The sequence below is a fragment of the Xyrauchen texanus genome, chromosome 5 (assembly GCF_025860055.1).
Source record: "Xyrauchen texanus isolate HMW12.3.18 chromosome 5, RBS_HiC_50CHRs, whole genome shotgun sequence".
NCBI classification, from domain to species: Eukaryota; Metazoa; Chordata; class Actinopteri; order Cypriniformes; family Catostomidae; genus Xyrauchen; species Xyrauchen texanus.
This window is the reverse complement of record NC_068280.1, coordinates 11,808,870-11,830,469: the sequence shown is the minus strand read 5'-3', so window position 1 is coordinate 11,830,469 and position 21,600 is coordinate 11,808,870. Positions and strand designations below refer to the sequence as shown.

The 21,600-nt window shown below is 40.4% G+C and overlaps 1 protein-coding gene across 1 annotated transcript in view; it reads left to right on the top strand.

Annotated features, from left to right (window-relative positions):
- LOC127644120 (neuromedin-K receptor-like) overlaps positions 1 to 21,600 on the top strand; it is a 64,539-nt gene that overhangs the window by 19,274 nt on the left and 23,665 nt on the right. Inside the window, exon 3 of the mRNA XM_052127145.1 lies at positions 3,273 to 3,423. Coding sequence (XP_051983105.1) covers positions 3,273 to 3,423 — 151 coding nt within the window. The remainder of the gene's footprint in view (positions 1 to 3,272; positions 3,424 to 21,600) is intronic.

Below are 21,600 nucleotides of genomic sequence, written 5' to 3'. Positions count from 1 at the left end.
AAATATATTTCTTAAAAATACTATAAATTGCTTTCTGTTTTAAACTTTAGCAATTAGCAAAACAATTACTGAGTACACTTGAGGCAAAATCATCAGCCTTGGATCACATAGTGTGACATGCTTTTTGCCAACCAGTTAAAACCCCTTAAACTCTATTGACCCGCCAAAGGGGGGGTGCTGTATCACGAAAAAGTTTACGCTTAAAACATTAAAGACTCCGTTTACATAAGTCAGACATATGAGGTATCAATTGAAAGCTTCGAATTTGAACTATTCAGAGATAGGCAATAAGCATTTCTGCATTTATGTTACTTCAAATAACAAAATAAGGCCTCAAATCATACAGGTCACAGGAATGTGACTGTAAAGTTAACCTAATACCATAGTTTGAATGATTTTCAAAAGAATCACAAAGTGAAATATGAATTCTGTAAGTCATCAAATACAAAATTCTCTTTTATGCCCCAATAAATGCTGCCATAAGCCCTGAGTAGACAAAAACTTTATATCTGCTTTTAGCTTAGAGATGTTTCTAGAAAATGTGCCATTTTTTACTTGTCTGTGAGCTTGCTTGGCTGAATAATCCAATGTTATATCTTAGATATCCAGAACAAAATATGGCATCCAGAAGGAAAAGAATGCAAAACAAATCCTCAGAAAAATATGTTTTTGGCTATTGATAATAAAGCATCTCAAAGGGAGGATCTCAGTGTTCTGATTTCACCTAGATTGAGCTTCTTGTCCACTCAGAGGCTGAGAATTTCAATGAAACAATGAGGGTGGTGCTTGAACTGAAAATTAGACTGAATGTCTATGGACAAGCACATTTGTGAGGGCGAAAATGCAATAGAGCGCCACCTAAATTTCACATCTGTATATTGTGCTAGAATGTGATAAAAAAAATATATATATATATTTTCTAGTGCTTGCTACCATCTAGTGGAATAAACTTTTCAAAGTGAGGTAGAGTGTTAGGTGTACCTTGTCTTGTCTTTCTGTTGCCCTTCGTTTGTCATTTTTGTCACTTTTGTAGTTCCTTAGTTTTCACTTTTGTCACCTTTTAGTTCCATAGTTTTCCTGTCAGCCTTCGCGTGCTCTGTTCATTGTTTTCACCTGCCCTCGTTATTTGTCTTTGGTTTTAGTTTATCACCTCGTTATCTTGTTTGAGTTCTGTTTGTTCATTGGTTCTTGTCTCCCTATGTCCATGTATTTAAACCCTGTCTGTTTGTTTCGTCGCTGTCAATCGTTGAATGTTGTTAGCCTGGTATGTGTTCCCTGCCCGAGTTCTCTGTGTTGTTCTCTTCGTGTTCCCGGTTTTCTGTTTATTTCCCCATTGAGGGTTTTCCTTTGTGTTTCTTAATTGTCAATAAAGTAAGTTTGCATTTAGATCCAGTCTCCTCGTCTGCCTTGCTGCCTTCACTCGTAACAGAATGATTGACCACCAAATATGGATCTAGCAGCCTACTCAGCGGATTACCGGCTCCTTACCCTCAAGCAGGGGGACCGCCCTTTGGAGGACCATGTCCAAGAGTTCCTGAAGCTGGCAAACATCTCTGACTTCCCCGACTACGCTCTGGTGGTATTCTTCTGGGGTAACTTGAACGAGTCCCTGAGGGAACTGTTGCCGCCGGCGAAGCGTGGCTGGACACTCTTCAGTTTCGTGGAGGAGACCCTGCGAGTCAGCGGATCGCCACTCACGGTGGACGTTCTGGAGGATGATGCTACCGCTCCTCCCATGAAGATACTCCCCCTCTCCGCCACGATTTGTCTCTCCACACCCGTCCTGACCTACACGCTGCCAACTTCGTTCGCTTCAGTGTCGGCGCGCTCAACTTCGTCCGCCCGGAGGAGGAGGAGAAGACGGGCTTCCGCCTCCCGGTCCACGCCTGCCCCGGTTTGCGAGCCAGAGCCCACGCCTGCCACGGTCAGCGAGCCAGAGCCCACGCCTGCCACGGTCAGCAAGCCAGAGCCCACGCCTGCCACGGTCAGCGAGCCAGAGCCTGTAGCCTCAGCCGTCAGCGAGCCAGCGCCTGCAGCCCCCGATGTCAGCGAGCCAGCGCCTGTCGCCTCAGCCGTCAGCGAGCCAGCGCCTGTGGCCTCAGCTGTCAGCGAGCCAGCGCCTGTAGCCTCCGATGTCAGCGAGCCAGCGCCTGTAGCCTCCGACGTCAGCGAGCCAGCGCCTGTAGCCTCCGACGTCAGCGAGCCAGCGCCTGTAGCCTCCGACGTCAGTGAGCCAGCGCCTGTGGTCTTGTCCGTCCCGGCGCCAGTAGCCATGACCGTCCAAGAGCCAGCGCTTTCCAAGCTATCCAGAGCTCCGCCTCCCGAGCTTTCCAGAGCTCCACCTCCCAAGCTTCCCAGAGCTCCGCCTCCCGAGCTTCCCAGAGCTCCGCCTCCCGAGCTTTCCAGAGCTCCGCCTCCCGAGCTTTCCAGAGCTCCGCCTCCCGAGCTTCCCAGAGCTCCGCCTTCTGAGCTTCCCAGAGCTCCGCCTCCTGAGCTTCCCAGAGCTCCGCCTTCTGAGCTTCCCAGAGCTCCGCCTCCCGAGCTTTGCAGAGCTCCGCCTTCCGGGCTTTCCAGAGCTCCGCCTCCCGGGCTTTCCAGAGCTCCGCCTTCCTTGCCTCCCGAGCTTTCCAGAGCTCCGCCTTCCGAGCTTTCCAGAGCTCCGCCTTCGCAGAGGATAAGAGTTTAATGGTGCACTCAGTAGTTGTTTCCTCAATAAAAAACTTTTACTCTAAAATAAATTAATTTTAGTTTTGAAACATATGTATAAAATCATGAATACTCAAATGAGAGACTCTAGTCATATCAGGAACCTTTTAAAAGCTGTTTAAATCTACATGAAGAGGGTCCCCTCATGGGGGTTATGTTATGATCACATGATAAGCCTAACACAACTCGCTTAATCATCCTGTTATTGGACACTTTCACTCATTGATTAAGTGACTGTGAATAGTGAATTTATACACTAGCATTTGTAACTGAAAACTACAGATTTTGAATGATGCTGCATCCACTCTGCTAGGTGTCACTATAAGTCCAAATGACACTAACAAAAAAGTTACAGAGTGAACCTTTAATTATTTTCGTGTTGAGTGGCTTCTGAGAAGACATTGTTCTGGCTGTGTCAGATATGTTGCGTCACATTTGGCTATATCCAAGATCTCTTTGGGTCAAATTGTATCATTTGACTAAGAACAATCATAAAATCTTACGTGATGCTTCCTTGATGAGTCCTGGCATAGGAACTATGCTTTAAGTTTTCTCGCTTGGTACAGGTATCATATCATTGTGGCAGTGCTGGTATACATTCTGCCCCTTGTGGTGATGGGTATTACCTACACTGTTGTTGGATCGACACTGTGGGGTGGAGAGATACCTGGTGACTCATCGGACAACTACCAGGGCCAACTCCAAGCCAAACGGAAGGTAAGTAGTTCACAATGCTAAAGCTTTATTGTTGTCTAAATACAGCTAAGGGCCGATCGCACTGATCGCAATTTTGTCTCAAGTCTGTGCTATTTTTCTTTTGTTTTTCAGGAGCATCACATATTTGTAAGATGCTGTGTCAGGTTCAAATTTCATGTCAACTTTTAAAATCATGTCTCAAGGCACCTCCATTCAGTTTATGCACTACGCTGCACCTAGCTTTTTTTAGTGCAAGAGCATGTCTTGTCTGAATGGCCCCTTAGTTTTTTAAAATACAGGGTTTAGCGTACAGAAATGATATATGTGAACTTGTGATTTTTTCAATATTTGAACAGTTCCCCATAGAACCCCTATAGCCAGTCTTGTATATTCACACTTACAGGAAGTCATTTGTCTCACAGTTTAACTCTTGTGACACATCATCTCTGGCTCTGGTGCAAATCAACTGCAATATATATCTGTCAGTTAGTTTGATACCTGACCCTACAGTCTGAGAAACCTTATCTACACTTCTGTTCAGCTGGAAGAACATATGAACAAACACATCACACACATACATATAATGGATCACTGCATGTGGGATCAATAAAACATAAGAGAAGGAAGTTCTGTAAAGGAAAATGAAAGGGATGAGTAGTCCAGCAGGTCATTTAGAACACAGGCAGGAGGAAGTGGATAAAAGCGAGGGGTATACAGACACAGACAGTTATCAGATCAGACAGCACTGTTTTTTAGTGTTAGTTTTTATTTTTGTACACCGCAACAGTGCAGCTAGGAAATTAAGAGAAAAAAATGCTAGCCCCAGTGAAAAAGAATGGACTTACTGTCAAACAATTTAAATATAAAGATTTGTTCCTGCTATGAGGAGATGAAGAATTTTCTCTATTGAATGCAATGGATTTTCGTTAATAACCTTGATATAGTAGTGGCCTCTTTCTGTCTTTGACTAACTTAATAACAGTGTAAAACTGATCAAGATTTTACTCTTAACAGCAGTGGTGTAGCCAGAAACATGACTCTTGGAAAAATGGGTGTGACACATTTAAAGAATTATTATAATTGTTTTGAATGATTCATAATACATTTTCATAATCTCCTGAAGACAAATATAAATGGTGCAAAATAAATGTACACTATACAGGAAAATTGACAAAAATACAGCAAGTTTTTGTTTAATTCACTGGTTCAAAGACGAAAGACCCAAAAATTATAATTCTCTCATGATTTACTCACCTTTAAGCCATCCCAGATGTTTATGTCTTTCCTTCTTCAGCAGAACTTTTCGGGGTAAAACACATTTCCACTCCATATGTCCATACAATGAGATTGAATGTGTGTCAGGCTTCTGGCTGTTTGACGGTCCAAAATAAATATGTTTAGGTAGTATAAAGGTAATCCACACGATCAAAGAATGTCTTCTGAAGCAAATCGATAGGTTTGTATAAGAAACAAATCGGTAATTAAAACGTTTTTCACTTTAAATCATTGCTTTCTCCCATCACTGTATTTCTGTTTGAAATGACCTAACTCTCACGTGACATTCGTTCTTCTGTTGTATATACAAAGTGCGTGCATCTGACTTCTCGCGTAAACACACCATTGCGCTAACATGCCATTGCGCTTACGTCATGCGACAGCTCCGTGATGGGTCTACTGGTAGCAGGAAAGCATTTTTTAAAAGTTAATAAAATTGGAATTATCTATTTATTTTTTCCATAAACCCATCGATTTGCTTTAGAAGATATTCGTTGATCGACTGGAGTCATGTGGATTACTTTTATGCTGCCTATACATGACTTTTGTACCGTCAAACAGCCAGCAGCATCATGGTATCATTCACGTTTGTTGAACAGACATACAGAGCTGAAATGTGCTTATAAAAGTCTTAATTTCAGTTCTGCTGAAGAAGGAACAATGAACACATCTGGGATGGCTTAAAGTTGAGTAAATCATGGGAGAATTATCAGTTTTGGTTGAACTAATCCTTTAATTGTGGATAAGAAATAAAAGTGTAATGCATTATGTTGAACAGAAGAATCCACAACTGTAAGAATATTCTAAATCTTTTCTGAACATTCTTTATATTTATGGAGGTTTCATTTATAATAAAACAGAAAAACAATACTTTTGTTAGATTCATGATTTAGCCATTATGAATAAAGGATTTATGCTAACATAATGCTTCCTTTCCAAGTGTATTCTCCAAATATTCCACAATATGCATAATATATTGTAACTGGGGAAGAAAATAACAACAATTACCTTATTTTACTTATGTGGACTCATGCAGTTATGAATAATGAGGGAGAAATCCAAACTCGGTAGTATACATTTTATTCATTTAAAGTGCATGCTTGTTTTCCTTGTTTCGAGAGTGCAATCTGGGATGGCCTCTGTAACACATTGGGTCTTATTGTAGTCATTGTAATTGATTATTAAATTATGTTATCAATGCTTTGACGTTTCAACATAATATTGATGCATTTTTACTCCCCTATACATTATCATCAAGTGAGGAAATCTTTTAAAAGTCTGGGTGTACATATGTTATGGGTGGTATTTGCACAGCCTGGCACACCCGTGGCTACACCACTGCTTTACAGTGTAAAGCTTTGAACATTGTGCTACACATGCCAATGGTGAGTGAATTGAGAAAATTAACTGGCAACAAATATTTCATGTCTGACATGTAACTTTGTGAAGCTACACCTGCCATAAAGACATGAAGATACATCAAATTGTGTACCTCATATTTTCATTTTGCTGGCTTAATGTGAAGAATATTCTACATATGTGTCTCCACATACAGGTTTAGAGATAAAAACTAAACAAAAACAAACTACACATTGATGAGTCCAAACATTTTAACCACTCACAGGTGAAGCGAATAACGTTGATTGTCTCCTAAAATGGCCACATGTCAAGGTCTGAGTAGATTAGATGGTAAGCGAGCAATCTTTTCTCATAGTCAGGGTGTTGAATGCAGGAGAAATGAGCAGAAGTAAAGACCTGAGTGACTTTGACAAGGGCCAAATTGTTGTGGCCTGACGACTGGGTCAGAACATCTCTGAAATGGCATGGCTTGTGGGGTGCTCCCAGTCAGCAGTGGTGAGTACCTACCGACAGTGGTCTGAGGAGGGACAAACCAAAAACTAGTGACATGATGTTGGGCGCCCAAGGCTCATTGATGTGTGAGGGCAACGAAGGACATCCCATCTGGCCCAAACTGACAGAAGGTCTACTGTGGCACAAGACACAGAATTTTTTTAATGATGCTTATGCGAGAAATGTGTCACAACACACAGTGTATCGCACCCTACTGCGTATGGGGTTGTGTAGCCACAGACCGGTCAGAGTGCCAATGATGAGCCCTGTCCACTGTTGTAAGCACCTACAATGGGCAAGCGAGCATTGGAACTGGACATTGGAGCAGTAAAAGAAGGTCACCTGGTCTTCTTTTACATCACATGGACGGCCATGCACATGTGCACCTTTAACCTGGGGAAGTGATAGTACCAGGATGCACTTTGGGAAGACGGCAAGCTGGTGGAGGGAGTGTGATGATCTGGGCAATGTTCTGCTGGGAAACCCTGGGTCCGGCCATTCATGTGGACATCAATTTGACACATGCCACCTACCCAAACATTGTTACAGATTAGGTACACCCCTTCATGGCAATGGGATTCCCTGATGGCAGTGATCTCTTTCAGCAGGATAATGCACCCTGCACTGCACACATTTTGTTAGGGATTGGTTTGTGGAACATGATGAAGATTTCAAGGTGTTGTCTTATCCTCCAAATTCACCAGATTGCAATCCGATTATGCATCTGTGGGATATGCTGGACCAAAAAGTCCAACCCACGGCGGCTCTACCTCACAACTTACAGGACTAGAAGAATCTTCTGCTAATGTCTTGTGTGCCTGATACAACAGGACACCTTCAGGGGTCTTGTAGAGTCCATGCCTCAGTGGGTCAGTGCTGTTTTGGCACCATGCGGAGGACCAACAGCATATTAGGCAGGTAGTTATAATGTTTTGACTCATCAGACTATATAGGCAACTATATATAGGCATCCTAGAATAACTTTTGATGACAAATTTTTCACTGAGGTAAAAGCTGAAGATCTGTGATTGCCGACAAATATTTTCTTTTGTAGACAAGTTTGTGTCAGTTTGATTTAAATTGCATATAATTTACATAAAAGTGAGGGTCAGACTATCGTTCTTACAATTCAGTCATGTACTGCTTCATTTCCTTATAAAGTAACAGGCTAATCGAAAATAAATTCTGTTTTATTTATTTATCAAAGCCCATTTTTACTTGCATTTGATACAGGAATGTGCCCGAAGCAGAATACCTTATTCAGAAAGGCACAAAAAATTACTTCAAACAAAAAAACTATTTTACTGAGTAATAGAAAAAAATATTTGTAAAAAAAAAATATATATATATATATATATTCTGCTCAGGACAGGCACAAGTATCAAAATATCAAAACAATTGGCATCTGCAGACAAATCATGCTAGAGCTTTTCTCAGATCTAACTTCACTTTTCTGGGACATATTTGCAATGACTTTTAACCAACTTGTGTCAAGGTGATTTTTTTGTGAATGTATGAATTCACTTCCCCTCAAGTACACACAGATGTCTTAGCAGAGTAACACAAGGTGTGGTTCATTACATTGACTATTGCCATTTTCCACAAATGTTTAACAACCTGAAATTGTCCAAATACATTTTTGTCTCTAAACTTCTATTTGTGGATATTATGATTATCCAACAAAAAGCACAGAGATAGAGCAATATTTTAAATAAACATTTCTAAAATGTAAACACAATGATCAGTCTTTGAAGCCAATATGTCAAAAGTGTAAACTATAAGAAGAGGGAGGGGTAAAGTGATTTCTTTCTTAAACAAAGCAAACTGTAGTCACCTGCAAAGAACAAGAACGAACTGTTTTGAGTAGTGAAATTTATAATAGGCTTTTGATTTAGTTTTGACGCAGATCTGGATTAAGCCCCGCCCACATCCTGTTATATCCAAAGATACAGATAATTTTACCCTAATTTAACATGGTGAGTGTGACTCAAAAACTACTATTAAAAACACCCCATAAGGAAAAAAGCGACTTGCTTTGGGGTTAGAAAAACTATTGGGGTCTTTAGCCTCAAAAACCTAGGTCACTTGACACATCTGCTATGAACTAAATCCTGTATGAAGAGCTAGATTTGCAGAGTGAACTTCCAGTGATTGAGATTAAGCCAAGACAGACATACATACAGACAGAATCAGCAAAGCACCTTGCATTCTTTATGGGTTAGTGTAGCTAGCATTAAGCTCTCAGTTTAATTAAAGTCAGATGGTCCATTAAGTGAGAATGATGTGAAAATCACCCAATTGAACGTCTAGTTTCTGATTTAACAATGAAATGCATTATTAACAGAGCAGACAATTCAGCTTTTAGAGAAAGAACACAGCTTGTGCAACTATCATTTAGTTTTCCAAAGTGTACAATATATCGAATCTTAAAAGCGAAAATACATTTGGACAGAATCTGGTCTTGCAAAACATTATAAGGGCTTTGACGAGGCTCACTCAGTCCTGGATTACAGCCTTTCTCTGGTTCAAAAGGCATTATATATATTCTACATTCCAATCAATAGCATTCAGAGCTTTTAGACTGCCAGTTATACGTTTCATTAATGGCTTCAGCGATTGCACTGGCTCTCTGTTTCGATCTTGCTCACTCCCTATGGCTGCTCCACCACCCCACCGCCACCTCCAGCAAGCTAAATATGTGTATTAGGAGCCAGTTTGCTCTTGAAATTTCCATATGCCCCCACTTTATGTGATGTGTAAAGGTGTATATGGGAACCCAGAAGCATGAACATTTTCTCTGCCTTTAGAAAACCCTCAATTAAGGTTGGAGACATTTTCATTGTCAGTACAAATGGAACCGTTTGAGAGAAGCTGGTGGGTGGCAAATACTTGTCTATTTGAAGGCTTTGTGTAGCAAAAGCAATCCAGACCAGTAAAAGCAGTCTAATAGAAATGGCAGATTTTTTTTTTTAACATGAATGAATGACACCCTGCTATAAAATGGGCAGCATTGGAATGAAGATGGACTAGTAGTAGATGTGTTCTTTCACCCTGGAGAAATGTGAGCTATTCTTTGTAATTCCATCAAAATAATTTGTAATAAACCGATATATATCGGCCAGACTGATTAATTGATCGTTATTTGGCCATTTCGAAATTATCAGCATCGGCCGATAATTGTGATTAACAAAAGTGTCCATTAACAGTGATTTTCGGTGATAACCTTGATATAGTAGCGGCCAACTTGGGGCATGTGTAATGAAAGCTGTTGCACTCTTTCTGTCTTTGACGAACTTAATAGTTTTAAGTACTTTACAGTGTAAAAAAGTTATCAAAACAGGGTTCAAAAGTAAAAATTTTCTAGTTGTTTGTGATAAACTGATATATCGGCCAGACTGATCAATAATACAATATTTGGCCATTTTGAAATTTATTGACTGATAATTGTAACGGACAGGAGAGACCTTTCACCCTGTGTCCGTTCCAAAATCTAGTGCCTTGTCTATTTTCAAATATTTATTGTGAATATTGAGAAACTACTGTGTAAAATAAGAGTTCATTTAAATTCTGCAATTTTATGCATGTCTTATTTTCTATAATTAAATTGTATTATACACTCACCGACCACTTTATTAGGATAACCTTTACACAAACGTATGCATCCGATTATCTAATCAGCCAATCATGTAGCAAGAAAATACGGGTCAGGAACTTCAGTAAATGTTCATATCAACCATCAGAATGGGGAAAAGATGTGATCTCAGTGAATTTGACCATGACATGATTGTTGATGCCACAAAGGCTGGTTTGAATATTTCTGTAATTGCTGATCTCCTGGGATTTTCATGCACAACAGTCTTTAGAGTTTACTCAGAATGGTGCTAAAAACAAAAAAAACATCCAGTGAGTGGCAGTTCTGCAGAGTTAAATGCCTTGTTGATGAGAGAGGTCAACAGAGAATTGCTAGACTCAATTGTAGTGAGCAGAACAGCATCTCTAAATGCACAATACATCAAACCTTGAGGCGGATGGGCTACAAAAGCAGACCATGTAGGGCAAAAGAAAAAATGCATGGCTACGGAGAATCAACGGTCAACTAAGAATGGCTAAACTCAATTGTAGTGAGCAGAATAGCATCTCTGAATGCACAACACGTCGAACCTTGAGGTGGATGGCCTACAAAAAAAGACCACATCTGGCACTTTATTAGGAGCATTGTGTTCCTAATTAAGTGCTCAGTGAGTGTATTTTCATGTATAAAGACACCTTTATATTGTGTGACAAAAATTGTGAGAGATATAAAAAGACAATATGTTGTTTGCTAAATTAAATAATTATCTAATTATTTTTCATTGTACTACAGTCAAAGCAAATTATTAAAATACAATCTGTGAAAAAACTATTTTTTTTATATTTGGATTCACCCCACTATTAAAAAAAATACACAAATCAATTTAATTGAAATGTGTTTATAGTCTTTAGAAAGCACAATGAAACACTAATATTGGCAAATAAAATGTCTAATGATGTAAATGTTAAAGTTGTATTCTCTGAGATTTTCCACTGACCCCATAGTATCTCTTTGCGGCCCTCTGGGGGTCCCCGGACCCCAGTTTGAAAACGCCTGCCCTAGATACCTGCAGGCCTAGACGGAATATGCAGAATATGGCATTTGTAACGGATTGTGTGGGAAGGAGGAGGCAGACGAGAGATGCGGATCCAAATGCAGCTTTAACGAAAAGTCCACGATGGGAAAAAATAAACTAAATGAGGGAAAACATAAAGGGGCTAAACAGGTTGGGGGAAACCTCGAACGAAGACAGCGCGTACAAGAGCCTGAAAACAAAACAGCAACATTCAACTTACAACGATAGACAAGGAGTGGAAAACACACAGGGTTTATATACACAGACACAGGAGGGTCACAAATAACAAACAGGTGCAAACAATGACACAATAATGGCAGTGAGAAGATTTGGGAATTGTGGGAAGTGTAGTTTTACACACGGACAGTGAGACTCAACAGGGAAAACGTGACATGGAATGGGATCGGTGAAGGGTGACACGGAAAACATGGGGCAGACAAACACAGGAACGTGACAGCATTGTTTGCACTGAATTTTTGGAAAATCTGCTAAATGAATTGAAACATGGCAAAATATGTTAAATATTTAATAATGAAATAAAAAAATTTAATATACAAACACGCAAGGGGCGGGGATGTGTGGAAATTTGTGAATGATGGGTGTCCCAATTCTGCAGAAATCTGTGGAGTTTTTGGCACAATTCTGCACGAGTAGATATCGCACAAGCATCAGTCATCAGCCATTGAAAAAAGCTTATATGGATCAGCCACTAGTATTAATTTCCAATATTCCTAACCAGTGTTGTGTAAAGTTACTTTAAAAAAATAACTTGTTAGAATATTGCATATAATAAAGAATAACCACGGTCTTACCTAATGCAACAAATTTCAACATATGAAAATGCATCATATGTGGTCATATGTGGTGCCCATCGACAATGCCAGAGTCAACTTGAGATGTATTTCAGAAGTCAGGATAAAATTCAGTGGGGAATGCCATCCTAACATGTTCAAGGTATAAGTCTGATGAATAAATTAATATTTTTCACTTCAGTCACCTCAGTGCAAGCTTGTTTTAAGTTGATCCACGTTGCATTCTATGTACAGCCTACTTCAAGCATGTATGTTGATACAACTTGAATGGAATACTTGTTAATGCTTCCAAAATGTCATAAAACGGTCTGTTTCACAAATCACATTACTTGTTTATTATAAAACAAAAATATAGACTGTTTTAAAAAATTAAGACATTTTGTCTTCATATACAAACCATGTAGAATGTTGCTCACAGCCGCTGATCCAGAATCAGCTTTTATCATCCCATTCTCCTAGTTATGGAGAGCTCTAACACGGAGTCGTTTGGCTGCATACAGTAAGCCAGTGAACTTAGTGAGTATTTCACTCTGTATATAATGTCTTGGCTTGTAGAAGACTAGTCTTATAATCCTTCTGCCTAATTGCATTTACTGATTTTTTAATGCGTGTATTTACACATGAATCAATCACATTTCATTTAAATGTTAAATACTTTAATACGGAGCAGTTTGGATGCTAACTGATCCTAGAGCAGTGGTTACAGGCAGCTTTAAAAAAAAGCTATTTGGATGCACAAAGAGTCAACGATCATTCCACATTGTATGTAACTGTATAATCATGCTTTAGCCAGAGGAAAACATCTCCCGGCATATTCCTTTGATATATTATACCATGAAAATTTGTGTTTACACAATTTTAAAAGCAGCATACATACATCAGTCTCGGAAATCAAAGTTTCAGTTACCCAAATGTTAAATTTTTTACCAAATGTTGCCTTATGAGGACACATTTCTTAACTCTTGCTATGATTGTCACGACAATGGCAAAGTTTATGACGGCTGCTCGTGTAACCTCTGTTGCACAACAAATCAACCGCTGCAAATTAAGAGTACAATATTTTGCAGTTTTTTAAACAAATTTCACGGTGGGGTAAAAGAGTTCTTGTTGTGCTTGGTCCATCGCTGATAAGCATGGCCGATACTCTCTAGAACTAAAATACCCATCATGTGCACACATACTACAACTTTATTGTGTATCTCTGGTAATCATGTGCCCTTCAAGTGGAGTCGGAAATATCATAATTACGAGTTCCGAGCACATGAACGATCAAGCATAGCCGTACCTTCAAGTGGGAAACTCAGAATTCTAGATGATACACGAGTTGCCGAGATGAGATGTTGGAAGGGGCGTGTCGACAGGAAAGATGATGGAAACTAATGATTTTTGCAAAAATATTTAAACTTCTGTTATTTTTAGAATATTAATTTGTTATATATTACAGCCAACTATTGACTAACCTTTTGCGGTTTGTTTTAAGCATATTTATTAATAATGTGTTAGATACCATACATTTATAAATCATATATGTTGTGTATAACTGATGCAAGTCTATTTATTTATGTTTATTCACTGGTACAACAGAAAAAGAGCTTTTGCCATCATTCATTGTGTATTTATTTTTTCCTAATTTTATTTCCCACTTGAATGCGTGACATGTCATTGTAACCAAAGCCCACTCTGTAGTACGAGCTTCCCAGGTCCATTTGAAGGCAGCATAAATCCTCACACTCTCTAGACCTATAATGGCCATCATGCACTACTTCTCCTTCCTGAAGTTTGCACACTGATTTATCACAATACAGGGAAAAGGGAAGTGTACAAAAGCAATATGTTACTTATTTAAAATGTAATTCAGATATTTATTGCCTAAAATTAAATTACTTGAAAAAAGTAATCTGTAACGATCGTTACTTCTAACATGTTTCCCCCAAAATGGTTCCTAACCCTAAAGTTTGTAATCACATTACTTTGTGAAGAGCAAGACTCATTTATTCATAAAAAACTCCACATATTGTCATTTTAGCAGAGCGCTCTAGGCAGCTGCACTTGACTTGGCTTGTGGGATTCAGGCATCATAACTTGAACGCCTCAATGAAGCGGTACATCAGCCTCCGCGATTACCAAGGCAGTGCTCACTTTGGATTGGAAGGATCTAATAATAAGACTAATATGAGCCTGGGGAAAGTGATCCTGGGAGTTTTGCTCTGATGATTAGGGATTAGGAGGCTCTGTGTCAGAACAGCTGCCCTCAATTTGTTCTCAGGGCACACTTTGGCCCAGTTCTTTGAAAGGTGTTGTGTGTGTGTATTTAAAAGTGAATCGTGTCAGCAGACAAAAATGGTAAACAATGCTGATAATATAAGTGAACTTTCGGTTCGGGTCCGTTTCATCTGTTTTTCAACAATATAAGTGCTTTTTTTTTATATAATTCTTTGTCCTTTGTGTTAATTTCTCTAGAATATTACATAGATATGTATTCATTCTAGTACATATTCATGCAAATTATAAATGTTTTTGATTTAGAGGTAAAATGTGTCATTTTTGTGATAAAATTAGGGCTGTCGATTTAATGCGTTAATTCTGTGCGATTAATTTTATTAAAAATAACACGTAAAAAAATGTTAAGCAATTAATCGCAATGCCCCTGGACCGTAATAAGGAAGATTCCTGAGAAACGCAAGATTGTAGTACCACCTGTTTACTCCTGAGGGCAGTAAGTGAAACTTAAGCTGTATGGCAACACGCAGGTTATACAGTGAACAAAACAACCTTTCAGCAGACAGCACAACACAAACATGCATTACGTTCTTGCATTCAAAACACTTGATGGAGCACAAATCTGAACTGAGGGATCTCAAGATGTGTTCTAAGTATTAAAGCATATTTAACTTGACTCGAGAAGCTACACAAGCATGTCTGATGCAGGTGTAAATTGATGGGTCCTTAAACAAGCCCTCATAATAAATCTGCAACTGATTGACAAATTCAGTTGCAAAATGGATTGCTGTAAATTGTATGCCAAAGATTGGCTTATGCTCAATAATATGGTAGTAAACAATACATTGTCTTCTAAAGCCGCTTTTTGTATTGTCTTATCAATGATTAACTCTTCTGCCACAAGAATCTAATGCATTTTGATTATCTGAATATTTTGTATATATATATATATATATATATATATATATATATATATATATATATATATATATATATATATATAATTTGTAAATATTTAAAGATAACTGTGTATAATTATTTCATCATTATATATTGAATTATTGTTATATGAGGGGCTTTCTCAGCAAATCCCCTATCAGCAAATCCGCATTTGTAAATGCGATTAATTGCGATTAATTAATCAGGACACCATGTAACTAATTTGATTACAAATTTTAATCGATTGACAGCCCTAGTTAAAATGTTAAAATATTTTATCCTATCCCAATTTAAAGGTGCATTCAAAAATTTGGGGCGAATTTAAAATATTTTACACATTAACGGATTAATTGTGTCTTTGTGAAGTGATCTGAATGGTGTACACTCACATGAGATGAAGACTGTACTCATAATAGTTTTTCTATAAAAAGTGTTTTTATTATAAATGGTGTAGGTCACCCCCTTCAATGTGTTTCGCCATTTGGAAATCACATGACCTGTGGTGTTTCACTAATTGTCAAAGAATAAAATCCTTGCGCTTATTGGCTGCCGCCTATGTAGATGGACTTGTCTATATTTTGAGCAATTTTGTTGTGTGATGAAACGAGTGAAACGAACACAACGGAACATACTTATTATCGTGCTTTAGAAGCGGAGACAATGGGAGATTCAGTAGCTGTACTGCCAAATAAGCGAAAAAGGTCTGAAACATAGAGTAAACATCGGTGTGGAATACACAATGTGGAAAGATTTGATGACAGAGAAAAACCTGAGTAGTGATGCCGATGTTGCTTTTTTTGTTTGACAGGTAAGTGTCACGAACCCCGCTCCCTCGCTCCGCCCCCTCGAGCTTCCACGCTCGTTCCGCCCCCTCGAGCTCCCACGCTCGTTCTGCCCCCTCGAGCTCGCACGCTCTTTTTGCTCGCTCGAGCCCTCACGCCCACTTTGCTCCTACTCGGCTCACATGCTCAGTAGGCAATCTCCCTTCCTCGAAGTTTCTCACGCGCTTCCAATCCCCCAGAACATTATGACCACCTGCACTCGCGTCATCTGCACTCCTGCACATTAGTTTCACCTGCACTCGTCTCATCACCTGTCATGGTTTACACCTGCACTCGCCCCTATATATATCACTACCCTTTCGTCTCACGGTTGTTGGTTATTGTATTTAGTTTCCCGTGTCTTTGCCCCCGCTAGTCTCGTCTAGTTCTGAAACTCCTCTCGTTTACCCCTTAGCTTGCCAGCTCCCCTTGTTCCCCTGTCTTTTGCTCCCTCTAGTCCCATCTCGCTGATCCTGTTTACCCCGGCTTTGACCCTCGCTCCCCTCTACTACTCTCCCGGATTTGCCCCCTTTACTCTCTCCGATTCCCCGGCTTCGACCTCTCGCTCCCCTTGACTACTCTTCACTGGATTTGCCCCTTGATTGTACTTTTGCCTGCCTGCAATAAAACGCAGTTTGACTTACATTGTGACTGTCTCTTCTTGTGCGGGTTACAGTAAGGAATGATTTATTGTTTAGTCAACTCTCTAAAATAGTATCAGTGGAATTTACATAAAACTCATACAAGTTTGCCTTGAACTTTTTAAAATAACGTGTAGTTAATGTATGTTAGTATTGGACAGTTTTCAGCTGTGTTGACAAACACAGCCTGAAAGCAACATATAATTTAATTTTTTTGTTATCACAGCTCTAGTAAGGGGGGCCCAGCTACCTCCACCTCTATGAAATGGCCAGGCCTCTTTCCAGATCAAAATCACTGAGGGTGCTTCTGAAAATAGTGGGGTTGCTCTGTATAAAATGGAGCTGTATCGTAATTACACATTTTTTAATAGATTAAATCATGGTTAAATGCTACTAAAATAATGTAAAGAATTTATTTTTTTTAATGTACAAAAGATTTATTGCTTTGTTTTTTTTGTTTTTGTTTTTTCACATGATCTGTCTCTGAAAATGACAGCAAAATGCTGCGCCTGCAGATTAAAACATACTGATTTGCAAAATCATACACGTATATAAGTTTTGATGCAACATTTTGTGCATTCACAAAATGCAGGGATTTGTGTGTGTTTGCTGGGATTCAAGGAATTCTGTTTGCCAATTTACAGTATTAGTCTTACATATTCAATTGAGCAGGTGTGTATGATTGTTTTGGTACAGGGGCTACATCAGCCGTTAAGTAGTTCCTGGAAGAGAGAAGATAAAAAGTTCTGCATACTTGTATCTTTTAAGCCCAGAAGTATTAGTGCACTCATGCACTCAATGAATAATGCACAGATTTCTGAAGTGTATACCGACTGATGGAACCATTCTGCGATTGCTTGAAGTGTCGTGGCTAGTGGCTTTCAGTCATGTGTTAGTAAAACTGAATAAAGGCTGAGTATAATTATTAATAATTTATTTTACCATACTTCAATGCAGTGGTAATTTAGTATTAAATTGAACACTCTACATAAGGATTCTTGTTTTAATAGTAAAATAAAATATTCGGAAATTGTAGATTGTAAAAGCTAATTTTAATGTTGGCCGCAAAATGAACAAAGTTGTTTTATTCTCAAAACATTTTCAACGTGTTTACACACTCATGGGTCATGATGTGGGTCTCGTCAATGGTTTGTTTGGCACCCCATTCAGCACACATCTGAAAAAAACAGGCTGCATGACAATGATAAATGATTATTTCCAGAGTAACATTCGCATATAGGTGTGAGGGACTTCAGCATTTTACAAATAACACAAAGAACAAACATTTTTCTCTCTCGCTTGGTTTTGATTGTGTGTCTCCTCCGTGTGCGAATGATGCAAATATCTATTGGGATTTTAATAAAGTTCACCACTGAAAAGGTTTGCTTGCAGACTTGGCCCTAAACAGCACACGCAGCCTCACAAATAGACACTGAGTGGCTGCATCACACACTTCTTTGAGCATAATGTTGCACTATTGTTTACCAAGTTGTTGTTGTTTTTTTTTTGAAGAGAAGAAAGCTCACGCACTCACATGCATGCTCGGCTAACCTGATCAGTTTAGTACAGCTCACACTTATAGGGTATCCGCAGGTCATAAAAAGTATTAAAATTTAGTATTATTTAAGTATTATCAATTTGGTGAAAATTAAGGTAATACAAAATGATTAAAAAGTCTTTATAATACATTTCCTGGCATATTTTTTGTTTTGTTTTGTTTTAACATTACCCTCCTTGGGTTGTAAGTTTGAATGAAAACCTTCCAAGCCTCACAGATAGCAGCAAGAGGGGGCGTGCAATTTTCACTTGTGTGTGTGAGTGGGGATTTTGTTCAAGGTTACTTAACTGTAACCCCTGTTCTCTGATAAAAGCGGAATGAGATGCTATGCTGATTTAGTGCTTTGGGTATGTCTTTAGGAGTGACCAGCTGTGAATATGTGTGCAACACGTCAATGAAATTGACTAGAATTTATAGCCTCCACCGGTGACATCATCAGGATGTGCCGATACAGGGGCTATAAATTGATGCGCCACATGTGCATCGTCAGGTATTTTATAAGAAGAGCAGTCCTGGGGCATCCTCAGGTAGTCAGTGAAGCGCCAATCTTTTATCAGGGAACAGGGGTTACAGATAAGTAACCCGAGACGTTCCCTATCAAAAAGCTACACTTTGATGCTGCGCTGATTTAGCGCTTTGGGAACGAGAATACCCACGCCGCCGCACTGCAGATGTCTGGACTCCTTACGGTTGTGTAGTTGTGCTCACAAGAGCACGAGAGGTCTCAGACATGAGCTTGTGATATTGACTCAAGGACATAAGAGCCCGCAGTGGCATGAACATCCAAACTATAAAATCTTATGAATGTGTGTGGAGAGGACCAGCTTGCCGCATCACAAACACGTTTCAGAGGGACACCTCTAGCCAAAGCTTTAGATGAGGTGACCCCTCTGGTAGAGTGAGCCCTGATAACTACTGGCAAAGCTTGACTGCATGCTTTGTAGGCCAGGGCAATAGCATTCCTCACCCAATGTGACATTGTTTGCTTGGTGGTGGCCGCCCCTTTTTTACTGCCCCCATGACAAACGAATAGTTGCCCTGACTTACTCCACTGGCTAGTGTGGTGGACATAAGCCTGAAAAGCACAGACTGAAGTGAAGACTTTCCTGATCCGGCGTTGTAAACGGCGGGGAACAGAAGGCTTAAAGAGTGACCGGATGTACGGCTGAGAAAGGAACCTTAGGCAGGTAGTCAGGATGAGGGTGCAATATTAATTTAGCCATTCCTGGGGCAAAATCTAAGCAGGATGGCAAGACGGACAGAGCCTGCAGATCCCCAATTCTTTTTAGAGAAGTAATTGCCATAAGAAAAACCATCTTGAGAGTCAGAAGTTTATCAGACGCTGACTCTAGAGGTTCAAAGGGGGTCTCAACCAGACCCTCAAGGAATATCGCTAAGTCCCATGAAGGGATCCTGGTCCTAGCAGGAGATCTCAGTCGCATGGCTCCACGAATGAAGCGAGCGAGCAGAGGATGTTTCCCCAATGGCAACCCGTCAATCAAGGCATGGCAAGCAGATAGAGCTGCCACATAAACCCTGAGAGTGATGGGGCATGTGCCTGCTGATAATTTTTCCTGCAGAAAGTCCAGAACTGAAGCAATCTGGCAATTAACTGGATCTGCATTATGTGCCCTGTACCATCTTTCAAAGACACCCCATTTGTTGGCATAACTTCTTCTAGTAAAGGGAGCCCTAGCACATAGAATGGTCACCCCCGGCCCGAGTTGGGGAACCTTCATGTTTGGCCATTGAAGGTACCAACTGAGGGACACTGGGCTTTCACCTAAGGTTATCTCCGAGAACCATATCCTGTTCGGCCAGCGTGGCGCTATCAGTAAGAGGCAAGACCCTTGTTGGCAGTATTCTGGCCAAGACTCCCGGCAGCAGAGAAACTGGAGGAAACGCATTCAGGCGCATTCTGGGCCATGTATGTGCCATCACATCCAGACCAAGGGGGGCTGGGTGATTCAGAGAGAAGTAGAGGGGACATTGCGCTGTCTGTTGAGAGGCGAAGAGGTCCACTTCTATGTAAAATCTCAACCACATTTTTTTGACTACCTCTGGGAGGAGTTTCCACTCCCCTCGTCAGTATATTCTGTCTGGACAGTAAATCTGCTCCCACATTCAGGCATCCAGGGATATAAACTGCTCTGATTGACAGGAGCTTGCCCTGGGTCCAAAGGAGAATCTGCCATGCCAGTCTGTTCAGCTGGTGTGAACGTAGACCTCCTTGATGCTTATGTAAGAGACTACTGCTGTGTTGTCCACCTGCACCAGGACATGGCAGCCTCTCAAATGCTGGAGGAAATATTTCAAAGCCAGAAATACAGCCATCAACTCGAGACAGTTGATGACCCTCCCATTCCCCTTAGGCTGGATGACCACTTAAGACCACTCTCCAACCTGTTAGGGAGGCGGCTATCACTAGCAACTTGCGACGGCAAGACGCACCTAGAGTGGGACCCAAAGGGAGGAACCGGGGTCTGAAGCACATAGAAAGGGTACGAAGCTCGCGGCATGTAACCCTTATCTGCCTTAGGGGACTGGCCCTTGGATGAAATCTGGATTTGAGCCACAACTGAAACGGTCTCATGTGCAAAAGGCCCAAAGGAATCACAGAGGACGCAGATGCCATGAGAACTAGTATTCATTGATACTGACGAACAGTGCAACCTCGGCCTAGCCTGACGTTGCTCAGGGTGTTCTGAATGGTCTCGATTCTAGCGGGAGACAATTGTGCCCGCATCATGATCGAATTCCATATGACCCCCAGATAGGTAGTTTCCTGAGTGGGAGAGAGAACGCTCTTTTTGACGTTGAGTCTCAGGCCCAGAGAAACCAAATGAGCTAAGACGATATCCCTGTGCTGTAATGCCAGTTCTTGTGACTGTGCTAGTATCAGCCAGTCATCTATATAATTCAGAATATGCCCCGGAGTCGCAAAGGAACCAGTGATGCATCCATCATTTGAGACACGACTGTCTTGACAGTTAGCATCTTGAACATGAGTGCCCTGACTGAGCGATTCAAGCCTCGAAGGTCTAAAATCGGACGCAACCCCCCATCATTCTTCAGAACCAGAAAATATCTGCTGTAGTAACCTGACTTTCTCTGGAAGGGGAACATGTTCTATGGCCCCTTTGACCAAGAGATTTTGCTGTTCGTTCCACAGTAGACACGCTTGTTCCGGTTTCATGGTAGTGGGAACCACGCCGTTGAAATGCGGAGGACGGCAAACAAATTTAATTCTGTAGCCTTTTTCTACTGTTCTTAGGAACCACATAAAGACACCCGGCAGTAGCTTCCACGCTGCTAGGTTCTCTGAGATGGGTATCAACTTTGACACTTCCTGTTGAGGGGATGTCGATTGTTCCGTGTCCTTTACTACGGCAGGAAGCAACATAACACCCAACATTACGCTGGAAACCGCTAACT